Here is a 12,681-nt window from a genome sequence, read left to right as displayed (position 1 = left end):
GGTTCTCAGGTTGGTTTTAACATGCAAAATGAAAACGCTTTTGAAGCTACATTTACCATTTAAATAATCGTAAACTATCAATGCGTTTTGAAATAAATTTTACTGATTGTGCAGGCTTTAAACAACATTGAGAAATATATTTTGGCAAATAATAAAATGTCCTAATTTTGTCCAACTAACAGCTGACAATTATCCCATTCCTTAGCTTGCATTTGAGTAAAATTTATTTCAGTGACGCATGTACTCCAGTTAAATTTTGCGGTCACGTGGGTGCGGATCTACGCTCCAGTGACCTTTAGTGAAATCACCCTATACAGGACATAATTGGGACTATGTTGGAGGGGACTGTACCAGATGCTACTATGACACCAACCGCCATGAAGATTGAAGATTACTCTCGTTGGAGACATCTGATACTGTAAATGTAGCAGAACCAAGAAAGGACAATGGGGCTATTGACCCTACTTTTTATCCTGAGGTTGGCCCAGATGGGCTGGACTTGGGGAAACACCCCTGTACCAAGTCATCCTGAATAAGGCTGACAACTGTCCTTACGTTTATAACACTGACCAAGATGGATCCATCACCACAGGTTCTTGAAGTAACCAGAAAAAGGTAGCAGCTTATCCCGGAGCTACAGAACGAGCTGACGGGCACTGACGAGTGAGGAGCTGAGTTGGGATGGATCAGACAACCAGTTGGCATTGATGGAGAAGGAAGAAGAATGCTGGTTTCACTCGCTGATGGACAACTTGGGAGAAAGAACGACTCGATTTGTGAAAAGAAACTACATTTGTGATGAATATGGACAGACTTTCAAACAGCAGAAACAACTGTCAGTTCAACAAATGAGCCATACTGGAGCAAAACCTTTGAAGTGTGAAGTTTGTGGTTTCCAGTGCAGGCAAAGAGCATCCTTGAAATACCATATGACCAAGCAGAAGCTGAACTTGAATTTGCTTGTGACCAATTTGAGTAGCGGTTCGAGAAGGCTCACAATTTGCATGTTCATATGTCCATGGTTCATCCCTTGACCCAGAATACAGATAAAAACAAACCTATTGAACTTGAATCAAGTCAGCTAAGTTTGGAAACATTAATTATGTAGGAACCCAGTTAATAGTTATTCAACAGCTAAATGATGAGTCTAAAGTATCTTGCATCCTTTTTCAATGTCAGCAAGGCACAAAGGATTAACATGAATAAATGTAATCAATTCAGGCTCACATAAAATAGGTAGAGCAAAGGAAAGGTTATTGTGGAGAACATAGTTTTATATACGCACTGCAATTATAGCACACCAGTTCCAGAGACAAAGTCCAATGTCTGCAATGGGGTAGAGGTGAATTAGTCAGAATCCGAGCAATTGGAAGGACTGTTCAGAACTCTGATAACAGAGGGCCACAGTTACATCCTGGACATGCATTCAAGTCACAGCGTTGTTTTGAATAAGAGACAGTGCCCATCTAGTAGAAATAAGGACTCAATGGAGGAAGTTCTGGATGGTTCAATAGCCCTTTCACCTTGGAATGGAACAGTGACTGAAAATGGTGAGGGTGATAATGTAGCGAAGCATCAACCTGTCCCAGTGTTAGCAGACTTTCAGCCTTGTACATACAGTGGAGCCACTTTGCGGTTGGTGGATGTGGACAACTGGGAATCCCCATTGAAGAAGGATATGTTCTTGTACTCAGATCCTGAATATACAAAGTGCTCTTGGGAAAAAGTTCAGGAACAAGATGAAAATCAACCATTAACTGTGAAAAAAAACAGTTAACTGCAATGAAGCTTCTTGTTCTATAAGAAATGATGTTGTGGATGGATTGGAGTCCAGTGATCTTTCTGAAAGGTATTTATCAAGTGAAGATGACAGGGAAATAAAAGTTAAGAATGGCTCTTCAGATATATCTTTTCAAGCATATTGGAAGAAGAAGAGTAAGTTACCAGTTAAGAAGTGCAATATTAAGGATGTGAAGAAACAATCTGGCCGGTTACCAAAGTCAAACTTGGAAAGGGAAGATTTCCCCACCGTGTATCGATGTCAGTATAAGGGTTGCTGTGCTGTTTACAGAGGAGTTGACGGGCTTAAGAAACACATAAAAGAGCAAAATGAAGAGGTGCGCGAATGACCTTGCCCCCACCCAGGATGTAACAAGGTGTTTCTGATTGATCGCTACCTGCAGCGTCATGTAAAGCTGATCCATACAGCACCATACAGAAGAAAGAATATCTTCTTTAGTGTTTGGGTAATACAATAATATTAAAGTTCTGATCTTGAGAATATCACATTTTGAATTTTCAAGGCAGCCTGGGTGTTTATTACTATTTCCGTCACAACGGTTCATTTTAAAATTAGCTGCTTAATTAGGCAATTAATTAATTATATACTTTAATTTTATGTCATCCAAAAGATGTATCATATCTGTTTCAGAATGCTTCAATCTGTAATAACTTAAATTTTCATTCAGTTCTCTTAATATTTAAGAAAGTTATGGCCTTTTACGTCAATTGACTGTCTTCGATCACAGCTTTTGTGTTGTTAATGCAAAAGCAATAGGAAACAAGATGCTAATTTCCGAGTATGAAAATGACCATAACCTTTTAAATACTAAAGATATAAAAGTGAATTAGGTATCAAATTAAAGTTCTTTTTGTGCTTTATCTGATGGGATAAATTACAGGCTTGATTTTTATCCTCAAAATCTTGTAACATCCCTATTCCCTTTCTGGCTTAACCCCTCCCTTCACCACCTCCAGTTTAAATTCCAGTTGGAATATTTTGGAGGACCAAGGAACCAAGAACCTGGGTACAAGTGGCAATAATAAACCTGAACCTAAAGTTCTCATCACCTAGTGTTAGTCCTCGGGAACTGATGGACATCTCCAGAGGGACGGGTGGACATCTCCTCAGGGACTGATGGACATCTCCAGAGGGGACATCTCCTCCATTGCTGCCAACGACCACCCGCCAGTTTCTCGAGCCACCGGTTACTTTGACCACTTCTGGCCAGCGGGCGGCGCTCGGGCGTAGCGCCTGCGCATTGGGGTTTGTCGCCAGTCCCGGCCGCAGGGGCGGCGGGCGGAGTGCTGTGGCGGAGGGGTACAGCCCGTGTGCGGAGTGCAGCGGCGGCCGGGCGGTTTCCCCCCCAGCCCGATGGGTGCGCGCGCAGCCTGGGCGGGAAGTAGTTCCGGCGGCCGCCATCTTGTGGTGAGGAGCAGCGGCGGCGCCGAAGTGAGTGCGGGGACCGAGTGACCGACAGACAGACAGAGACGGAGTGTGGCCTCGGGCCGCCCGACCCCGGCCGCCGGACAGCGCAGCGGAGCCGCCGCCGCCCAAGCCCGGCACGTCCCGCCCGCCGCGGCTCAGGCCGCTCAACACACGCACACACAAACGCACACACTGAGCAGCAGACGCCCGCTTTCAACACATCAACCCCGAGCCTGAGCGGGAGGCGCCGGCCCGCGGGATGGCGATGAAGCGGATTAACAAGGTAGTGAGTGAGTGGGGCGCGGCCGCGGGCCACAGGCCTGGGATCGGGGAGGTGGGCCCGGGCCTCGCCGGGGGAGGGAGGGAATGACGGAGTGCCAAGCCCACGCCGGAGGGCGCGGCCGGAACCGCCGTCGGGCCCAGAGGAGCGAGTACCCCTCTCCCCTCCCGGTACCAGGCCCGCTAAACACCCCCCCCCCCCCCCACGGTGTCTTCTCCCCCGCCCCCAGGGCTGCCTGTCCCCTTCTCCCCCCTTACGAACAGACTCACCTTCACACACACGCCTCCCATCCTCACTCACGGGCTCCTCTCACCTTCACCCCAAACCCATACATCCTCATCCACGGGCCCCTTTCACCTTCACACCGCAACCATCACCCACAGGCCCCTCTCACCTTCACCCCCCCCCCCCCCCCCAACCCTCGCCCATCCTACAATCCTCACCCATGGGCCCCTCTCAGTTTAACCCCCCAACCATCACCCACCCCCCATCTTCACCCACGGGCTCCTCTCACCTTCACCCCCCCCCCAACCCTCACCCTATGCCCATCCTCACCCACGGGCTCCTCTCACCTTCACCCCCCCCAACCCTCACCCTATGCCCATCCTCACCCACAGGCTACTCTCACTTTCACCCCCCCCCCTGGGCTCCTCTCTTGCTTCAGGCCAATTCTCTCACCATCTCTTCCCCCACCCACCCATGGCATCACCTGTATTTGTTTTGTCACATATCTCTAGTGAACATGTTCAGGACTCTGAAATGTCATGACCCTGAGATGTTAACTTTCTTTCTCTCTCCACAGATGCTGCTTGACTTACTATGTATTTCCAACATTTTATTTCTTCCATATTTCTGGCATATGTGGCATGTTAGGGAATCCTTTAGTAGTAATAACCAGACTGAAACAACGCATTATTATATCGGAGCCAATCATATAAATCTTCAAACTTCCTCTTACATCAGGGCTGAAGTATAGAGTTCAAATGTGAAGTGAGATGATATCTCAGTTTGTGGAACTTGTTCCTGCTGCTTTTGGTTGCTCAGTGTTAAGGACTATGATTAGGTGCTGAGAGTGTTTGTGGATGACATGCAAGGATGGGTTCAGTATGATCAGTACATTGACCCCAAGTCTACCTGCCTGCCTATGAATGCTTGAACATTATTTGTAGGGGGACAGGTTTCAATTTCTCTTTGGTGTAGTCTGCCAGAAGGTTTTCTAAAGATTGTATGAGATCTTGTATCTTAATTCAATCTTTCTTTAAAGTTGGAAATGTCAATTTTCATGGAATGCTAGGTTATAAACCCTTGCAAATTGGTTACAGTTTGAAATTCTATTTGATAATTGTGGAAGAGCCATTTAAATGGTTTTATTGCAAGTTTTTAATCTAACATGGAAGCTAGGATTTTGAGGGATAATATAGCAAATATTTTGATTTCTCATTCTTTAGTGAATTTTGCCTGTTACATAAAGAATAAAAACACTAGAGGGTGTGCCAGATTGTTCAGTTCGATCATGGCTGATATTTTTCGTCTGTGCTGCTTCCATGAACTAATATGTCCTCTAATTTCTTCCTCAACATTTCAAGGAGCTGGCTTGAGTAAACTCAATGACATGCTTCTTGGAGTGGAGGGTTGAAGGGGGAAATTCTGAAAAGTGCCCCTATAGGGGCAATAAGGGCAAAAGTCAGTGTATCTATTCGAAGCCTGCTATGAATTTATATTCCCCCGGAACACCTCTCAGTTTTGTGCAAAGTATAGAGCTATATCTTAGCTTATCCACGGTTTCCTCAACAAGTATATACAGTGAACCCTTGTTTTAACAGACCCCTTTATAACTGATTTTGGATATAGTGGACAGACTTGTTGACACGTTGCCGGCTCCCTGGTTGTTTAGAGCCCAAGCATCAACCCCATCCTCGACTCACAAGGTACACCAGCGTGCCCTTTGTCCACCGCACGGTCTGCTGACATGGCTATTGTTACAGCTCACGTTGTAGCCCCTGGGGACTGCGCTTTCTTTGGGCCACTATCAATGACAGACGCGCTCGGTCACCGTGGAGCTCCCGCCTTTCTTGACGCCGATGGTGGCTTTGTCACCACTCGCTCCCCGCTGCCACCACCTACCATCGCTCTGTCCACTTGGCCTCAAACCCCCCCCCCCCCCCCCCCCGAGCTGCTGCTTGCCTGAAGTCGCTGACATACTCCGCCTTGTAAGTGGCAGCTGGTAAGAGTGGAGAAAGCATTACTGTGACAAAGTGTCATGTCATTGGCAGCGGCCTGAAGAAAGCACTGGCCCTGGGATTACGGCGCTGCAACAACAGTCATGTGAAAGGGTGAAGGGCCCATTTTAAATTAGCCTTTGGCTCCTAGTTTTTAACGTGCTGGAGTTACTCGGCAGACTGAAGAAGAAATGTCCAATCGTCACCTATCCATGTCTTCCAGAGATGCTGCCTGACCTGAGTTACTCTAGCGCTTTGTGTCTCTTTTATGTATTTACCAACATTTGCAGTTGGTGTTTCAGACAGTAACGTACTCGGTTATAATGGACAATTCACCCCCCCCCCCCCATGGTCCCTTATAAAAAGTGTTTACTGTAAATACTTAAAGGAACGGTGAAAGAAAAAGCAAAGTGTAATGGATGTTTAAAAACAGGACTCTCTGGAAATATTCTGACTGATTAAAGAAGTAAAGAGAATGAGGAAGTAGCATTTATACTGCACTACAATTAGCTGAAAAAACACGTTGAGCAAGTATTATCATTCCAAAGTATTGGAGTATAGGTAAGGTATTTGGGCCTTTGTCTTGCTTCGCTTTCCCCAAATCACTTGATTTAGAGTCAGATAGAGCTCTAGGGACTAGTGGAATCAAGCGATATGGGGAGAAGGCAGGCACGGGTTATTGATTGGGGGCGATCAGCTATGATCACAATGAATGGCGGTGCTGGCTCAAAGGGCAGAATGGCCTCCTGCACCTATTTTCTATTTCCTTCAGTTGCAATCTTGCCACTGCACACAGCTGAGAATATACAGGCTTCTGGAGTAATGTTCCAAACATTTGCAGCCCGTCAGGGTACTGGGTATGTTTTCATGCAGGGTATGAAAACATCTGCTTTCCTTGCATGGTTTAGGTTTATTATTGTCACGTATACTGAGGTACAGTGAAAATCTGTTTTGATACTACATAAAGACCATCAAGTCAAACGAGTACTGTACGTAGAGAGAAGAGGAAAATATAGTCCTCAGCATTAGCACAACAGTTCCAGAGACAGTCCAATGTCTGCAATGGGGTAGTGGTGAATCAGATAGTACCCTAGCTTATGGAGGGACCGTTCAGAAACAAACTGTGATGCAACCCAACGGTAAATTTTCTGCAGTCAGACCCATGTGATGTGAGGCTCACAGTCACGGGAAGCTGACGCAGCAGTTGCCGATGCTACCTTTCTATTTTCATGTCCACCTTCAAGTAAAAAAGTACCCCCTTCAGCTTGTACCTAATCCCTCTAGTTTTAGATACCCTCGTCTGGCTATTCACCTTTTCTCTCATGCCACTCGGGAATTTATAAATCTCTACAAGGTCACTCCTCAAGCTCCTATGGAAAAATGTCCTCGCTTGTCCAGCCTCTACTTATAACACATACCCTCCAGCCTTTGGTTACTAAAACATTATTTGTACCTTTTTCAGTTCAATGACATCCTTGTATAGCAAGGTGACCTGAACTATACACAGTACACCAAATGTAGCCTTCCCCACATGTTGTACAGCTGAACCCTGGCTTCCCAAATCCTGTTCCAATACCCACACAGATAAGGCAAGTGGGACTGAGTAGCTGGAATATTGTTATCCGGTGTGGGCGAGTTGGGCCGAAGGGCCTGTTTCCACACTAACTCCATGATTCTCTAAAGCAAAATCTTGCACCGCTTTCAGCTGTAGATGAATAAGAACACTTGCATCAGAATACTATTCATTGACTATGTTTTGGATGAAAATGTGTTTGGCATAGAGTGATACAGTGTGGAACAGGCCCTTCGGCCCAACTTGCCCACACTGGCCAACAATGTCCCAGCTACACTAGTCCCACTAACTGGCGCTTGGTCCATATACCTCCAAATCTGTCCTATCCATGTACCTGTCCAACTGTTTCTTAAATGATGGCATAGTCCCAGCCTCAACTCCCTCCTCTGGCAGCTTGTTCCATACACCCACCACCCTTTGTGTGAAAAAGTTACCCCTCGGATTCCTATTAAATATTTTCCCCTTTACCCTGAACCTATGTCTTTGATTCCCCTACTCTGGGCAAGAGACTATGCATCTACCCGATCTATTCCCCTCACGATTGTATACACCTCTATAAGATCACACCTCATCCTTCTGTGTTCCATGGAATAGAGACCCAGCCTACTCAACCTCTCCATGTACCTCACACCCTCTAGTCCTGGCAACATCCTCGTCAATCTTTTCTGAACCCTTTCAAGCTTGACATATATCTTTCCTATAACATGGTGCCCAGAAGTGAACACAATATTCTAAATGCGGTCTCAGCAACGTCTTATACAACTGCAACGTGATCTCCCAACTTCTGTACTCAATACTCTGACTGATGAAGGCCAAAGTGCCAAAAGCCTTTTTGTTCACCTTATCCACCTGCGACTCGACCTTCAAGGAACCATTCACCTGTACTCCAGTTAACTTCAAATAGCCCTTGCTTTCCTTCTCTATCCTCTCCCCCTTCCCAGTTCTCCCACCAGTCTCACTGTCTCTGAGTACATTCTATCTTTGTCCCACCCACTCTCATGACATCAGTCTGAAGAAGAGTCGACCCGAAACATCACCCATTTCTTCTCGTGTTCAAGAAGGAACTGCAGATGCTGGAAGATCGAAGGTACACAAAATTGCTGGAGAAACTCAGCGGGTGCAGCAGCATCTATGGAGCGAAGGAAATAGGCGACGTTTCGGGCCGAAACCCTTCTTCAGACTGGTTTCGGCCCGAAACGTCGCCTATTTCCTTCTCTCCATAGATGCTGCTGCACCCGCTGAGTTTCTCCAGCAATTTTGTGTACCACCCATTTCTTCTCTGCCTGTCCCGCTGAGTTACTCCACCATTTTGTGTCCACATGTACTCTGGGATCCCTCTCCTCTACAACGCTATCTAGAGGCCTACCATTTACTGCCCTTGTTCGATGTCCCAAAATGCGACACACGATATTCCTTTCCCCTCAAATAACCTGTTCAAGTCAACTTGAGCGAGAACTCTCATACCCTCAAAGCTGGCCTTACCCCAGTTGAGCATTTTAACACATGGATCCTCTACGTCCCTATCCATAACTATCTTAAACCCAATCCAACTGTGGTCAGTGATCCCAAAAGGCTCCTCCACAAACACTGCATTAACTTGCCCTTCCCAATACTAGATCCAGCGTGGCCCTCTCACATGTGGGGGCCTCTACATACCGGTTAAAAAAACTCTCCTGAATACTTTTGAGGAATTGCACCCCATTTAAACCCTTCACACTATGATTTTCCCAGTCTATATTGGGAAAGTTAAAATCCCCCACTACAACAACCTTATTTGACTTGCAGCTGTGTAGAATCTCCTGGCACATTTGTTCTTCTAATTCCTGTTGTCTATTCGGGGGTCTGTTGAACGCCCCAACAAGGAGATCATCCCCTTTTTGTTCCTCAGCTCCACCCATAAACCTTAACCGTCTGAATTTTGTAGTCGGCAGGCAGTACTCTGCATATCGCCAACTTGGACAATTTTACTTTTTTTTTTATCAAGCCAATTAAGCTACAAACCTGTACGTCTTTGGAGTGTGGGAGGAAACTGAAGATCTCGGAGAAAACCCATGCCGATCATGGGGAGAACGTACAAACTCCATGCAGACAGCACCCGTAGTCGGGATCGAACCCGGGTCTCTGGTGCTGCATTTTGCTGTAAGGCAGCAACTCTACTGCTGTGCCACCGTGACCACCTCACTAGACGAACTGTCCATAATGTCACCTCTGATCACTGCCGTAACATCCTCCTTAACCAACAATACAACCCCATCCTCTTTTTCCCTCACCCCTGCCTCTCCTGAAGCTCCTGTACCCCGGAATATTGAGCTGCCAGTCCTGCACCTCCCTTAACCAGGTTTCAGTCATGGCTACAATGTCCCAGTCGCTCGTACCTATCCATGCCCTGAGCTCATCTGCCTTACGCGTCAGGCACCTTGCATTAAAATATGTGCAGTTGAAACCAAACCTTGCTCGCTCTACGCCTTTCATCTGCCTTTTCTGTCCACCAACCTTACCCACACCACCCTCCATGCCAAGCTCTAGCCTCTCAAGTGCCTCTGTCCTGTACAAGATCCCACCCCCCTGCCAATCTAGTTTAAACCCTCCCATGTAGCATTAGCAAGCCTGCCTGCTAGGATGTTGGTCCCCCTCCAGTTAAGGTGCAGCCTGTTCTTTTTGTACAGGTCACCCTTGCCCCACTGATGAGAGCAAATGTACTAAAGTCCACGTTCACCACACAGTGTCACCACTTTCGAGAAATTACGCACATGCACCCCTTGGTTTCTCTGTTCTACAACACCCCCCAGGGCCTTGCCATTAAATGTGTAAGTCCTGCTCTAGTTTCTCTCGCCAAAATACAATACCGTACATTTATCTGAACATAAACTCCATTTACAATTCCTCCGCCCACTGACACCTTCACAGTCCACTCACTGTATCACCAATTGTAGTGTCATCTGCAAACTTATGAACTATGCCACCTACATTCTCATCCAAATCGAAAATATATGTAATATCGGTAAACCAAAACTGCACATCACTTGTTACAGGCCTCCAGTCTGAAAACCATCCTCGACCATAACTCTTTCCTGCTTTCAAGCCAAGTTTGTATCCTTTGGCTGGCTCACCCTGGGTTACATGTGATCTAACCTTCCAACGCAATCTGTCATGTGGTACTTTGTCAAAAGCCTTGCTGAAGTGTAATGTCCATTGTACTGCCCTCATTAATCTTTGTCACCTCAACAAAAAAAAAACCTCAAATCAATTTTGAGAGACACAATTTCCCACACTCAAAGCCACGCTGACTATCCCTATTTAGTGCTTGCCTTTCCAAATGCATGTAAATCGTGTCACTCAGAAGCCCCTCCATTAACTTTTTCACCACTGATGACCGTGCTGTGATTCCCAGGCTTTTCTTGGTAACATTTTTTAATAAATCGGTTAGCCGCTGTTCAGTCTTTCTCACTTCATTTGTAGCTATCGATTATCAAATATCTCTGAAAATCACACAAATGCTGGACGAACTCATAGGGTCAAGCAGCATCTCGAGTACATGGATAAATGACGTTTTGGGTTGCGAACCTTCTTCTGATGGAAATGTTCTCTGATCCATGTTCTCCCGAGATACTGCCTGAGTTACTCTAACACTTTGTGTCCTTTTTTGTAAATCTGCAGTTTTTTTGTTTCTGCTATTATACCTCTGCTTTGGCCAGCATTCATTTTCTAGTTTTCCTTTACATCCTGGGATAAACTTGATCATGTTCCAGGAATTGACCTACCTTTATTTGTTTTGAGCCCTCCAGCTTCCCCTTCTGCGATATGGACATCACAATTAACATTCCGTTGTGAATTTGGAGTTTTGCAAGCAGATCTTGGAAGTTTTTGAATCTGCCTTATTGCCCTTCCAGGTCGTGGTTTTTGCAGTTTAGAATCAATGTACAAGTGTACATTGTATGGTTTTATATAATGGATATTTTTCTCAAATCCTGAAGGTTGAGTGGAGTCTTGATAGAAGTGTATTAAATTATGGGAGACAATCAAAAACTTTTTTCCAAGATGGAAATGTCCAACACTACCTTTAAGGTGAGAGGGGCAAAGTTTAAAGATGTGTGGGGCAAGCTTTTTTACACAGATATGATAGTGGATTTGAGGATTTTAGATGGGCACACGGTTGTGATGGGGCACGGGGTCAAATGCAGGCCGTTTATCTTAGCATCATATTCAGTGCTGACATGGGTGGAAGAGCCAGTTCTTGTGTTGTACTGTTTTCCATGTTCTAAAGGCAACATTTTGTATTTATTCTGCAGTAAATATATTCCACATACCTTTTGCTATTACCTGTCTATCCATTTGCCTAAGTTACCACATGTCGTCATGCACAGGATAACTAAGTATGCACCACTTGTGTATATCAAGGGTAAATAATGCCTGGAGAGCAGCACTCCTATAGGAAAAATAACCTGGTGTGGCGCAAAAGTGACCACGAAACTGGCAGAACCTGTGTTTCACTAACCGTTTTATATTAATGTTGATCAATTTTTACTGTATTATGTTAAAAAATATGTAACGTGTAAGGTAATGTCCAACTACTTTTGACGATTCTTTTTAATTCCTGAAACCAATTGTTTTCATTGTTGAATCTAGGAGCTTCTAGACTTGGCTCGTGATCCGCCAGCACAGTGTTCTGCAGGTCCAGTTGGAGATGATTGTGAGTATTTAAAATGAACTTTTTAAAAAAAAGTCTGCATTAATTTGTCATCTTATAAATGTATGATCATACATCGTGCAGTAATTGAAGTTGATTTGGAAATGGGAAACTTCTCAATGGATATATCCCATACTTAAAGTGCCCTGATTTCATCAGGTATTGTTCACTCATCTTTCACACTTGGGCTCACTTAGAATCCTCACCAAGTGTGTGGCTGAGATGAACACCCTAACTACTGACCTTCCCTGAAGAATAAACAGCTTTTGCTCTTGAAGACGTAGCATTTTAAAAAAAACATTGGTCAATGCTGACAGGTTTTTTAAAATGATCTCCAAATATAATGCATGCAGGGACATTTTGAAATGAAGAAGGCGTTGGTATTGTGGTCTCTTGAAGAGCATTGAGGGAGGCAAGAGAAGAGATTGTGGGAGCCTTGACAGAGATCTTTACATCTTCTCTAGACCCAGGCGAGGTCCCAGAGGACTGGAGAGTAGCTAATGTTCCTTTATTTAAGAAGAGAAGTCTAGCATCATGTCAGTGGTAGGGAAGCTAATGGAGAGGATTCTTCAGAATGGGAGTTACTCCCATTTGGAAGATAATTAGTTAATTAGGGACAGTCAGCATGGCTTTGTACATAGTATGTTGTGCCATACCAACTTAATTGAGTTTTTTGAGGAATGACGGGTGATTGATAAGGATAGGGTGATGGAT

The 12,681-nt window shown here is 45.1% G+C and overlaps 1 protein-coding gene across 2 annotated transcripts in view; it reads left to right on the top strand.

Annotated features, from left to right (window-relative positions):
- Window positions 1-3,159: 3,159 nt before the first annotated feature.
- Window positions 3,160-12,681, top strand: part of LOC116972577 (ubiquitin-conjugating enzyme E2 D3-like) — a 54,795-nt gene continuing 45,273 nt past the window's right edge. The window contains exons 1-2 of one of the 2 annotated variants that reach the window (XM_033020403.1): window positions 3,160-3,491; window positions 11,907-11,970. In XM_033020403.1, the coding sequence (XP_032876294.1) occupies window positions 3,468-3,491; window positions 11,907-11,970 (88 nt within the window). In that variant the 5' untranslated portion in view covers window positions 3,160-3,467. The remainder of the gene's footprint in view (window positions 3,492-11,906; window positions 11,971-12,681) is intronic. The other variant, XM_033020397.1, reaches the window with a different exon arrangement.

This window comes from Amblyraja radiata, chromosome 1 (genome assembly GCF_010909765.2).
Source record: "Amblyraja radiata isolate CabotCenter1 chromosome 1, sAmbRad1.1.pri, whole genome shotgun sequence".
NCBI lineage: Eukaryota > Metazoa > Chordata > Chondrichthyes > Rajiformes > Rajidae > Amblyraja > Amblyraja radiata.
Note: the sequence above shows the minus strand (reverse complement) of the source record. Positions and strands in the feature narration are given on the sequence as shown.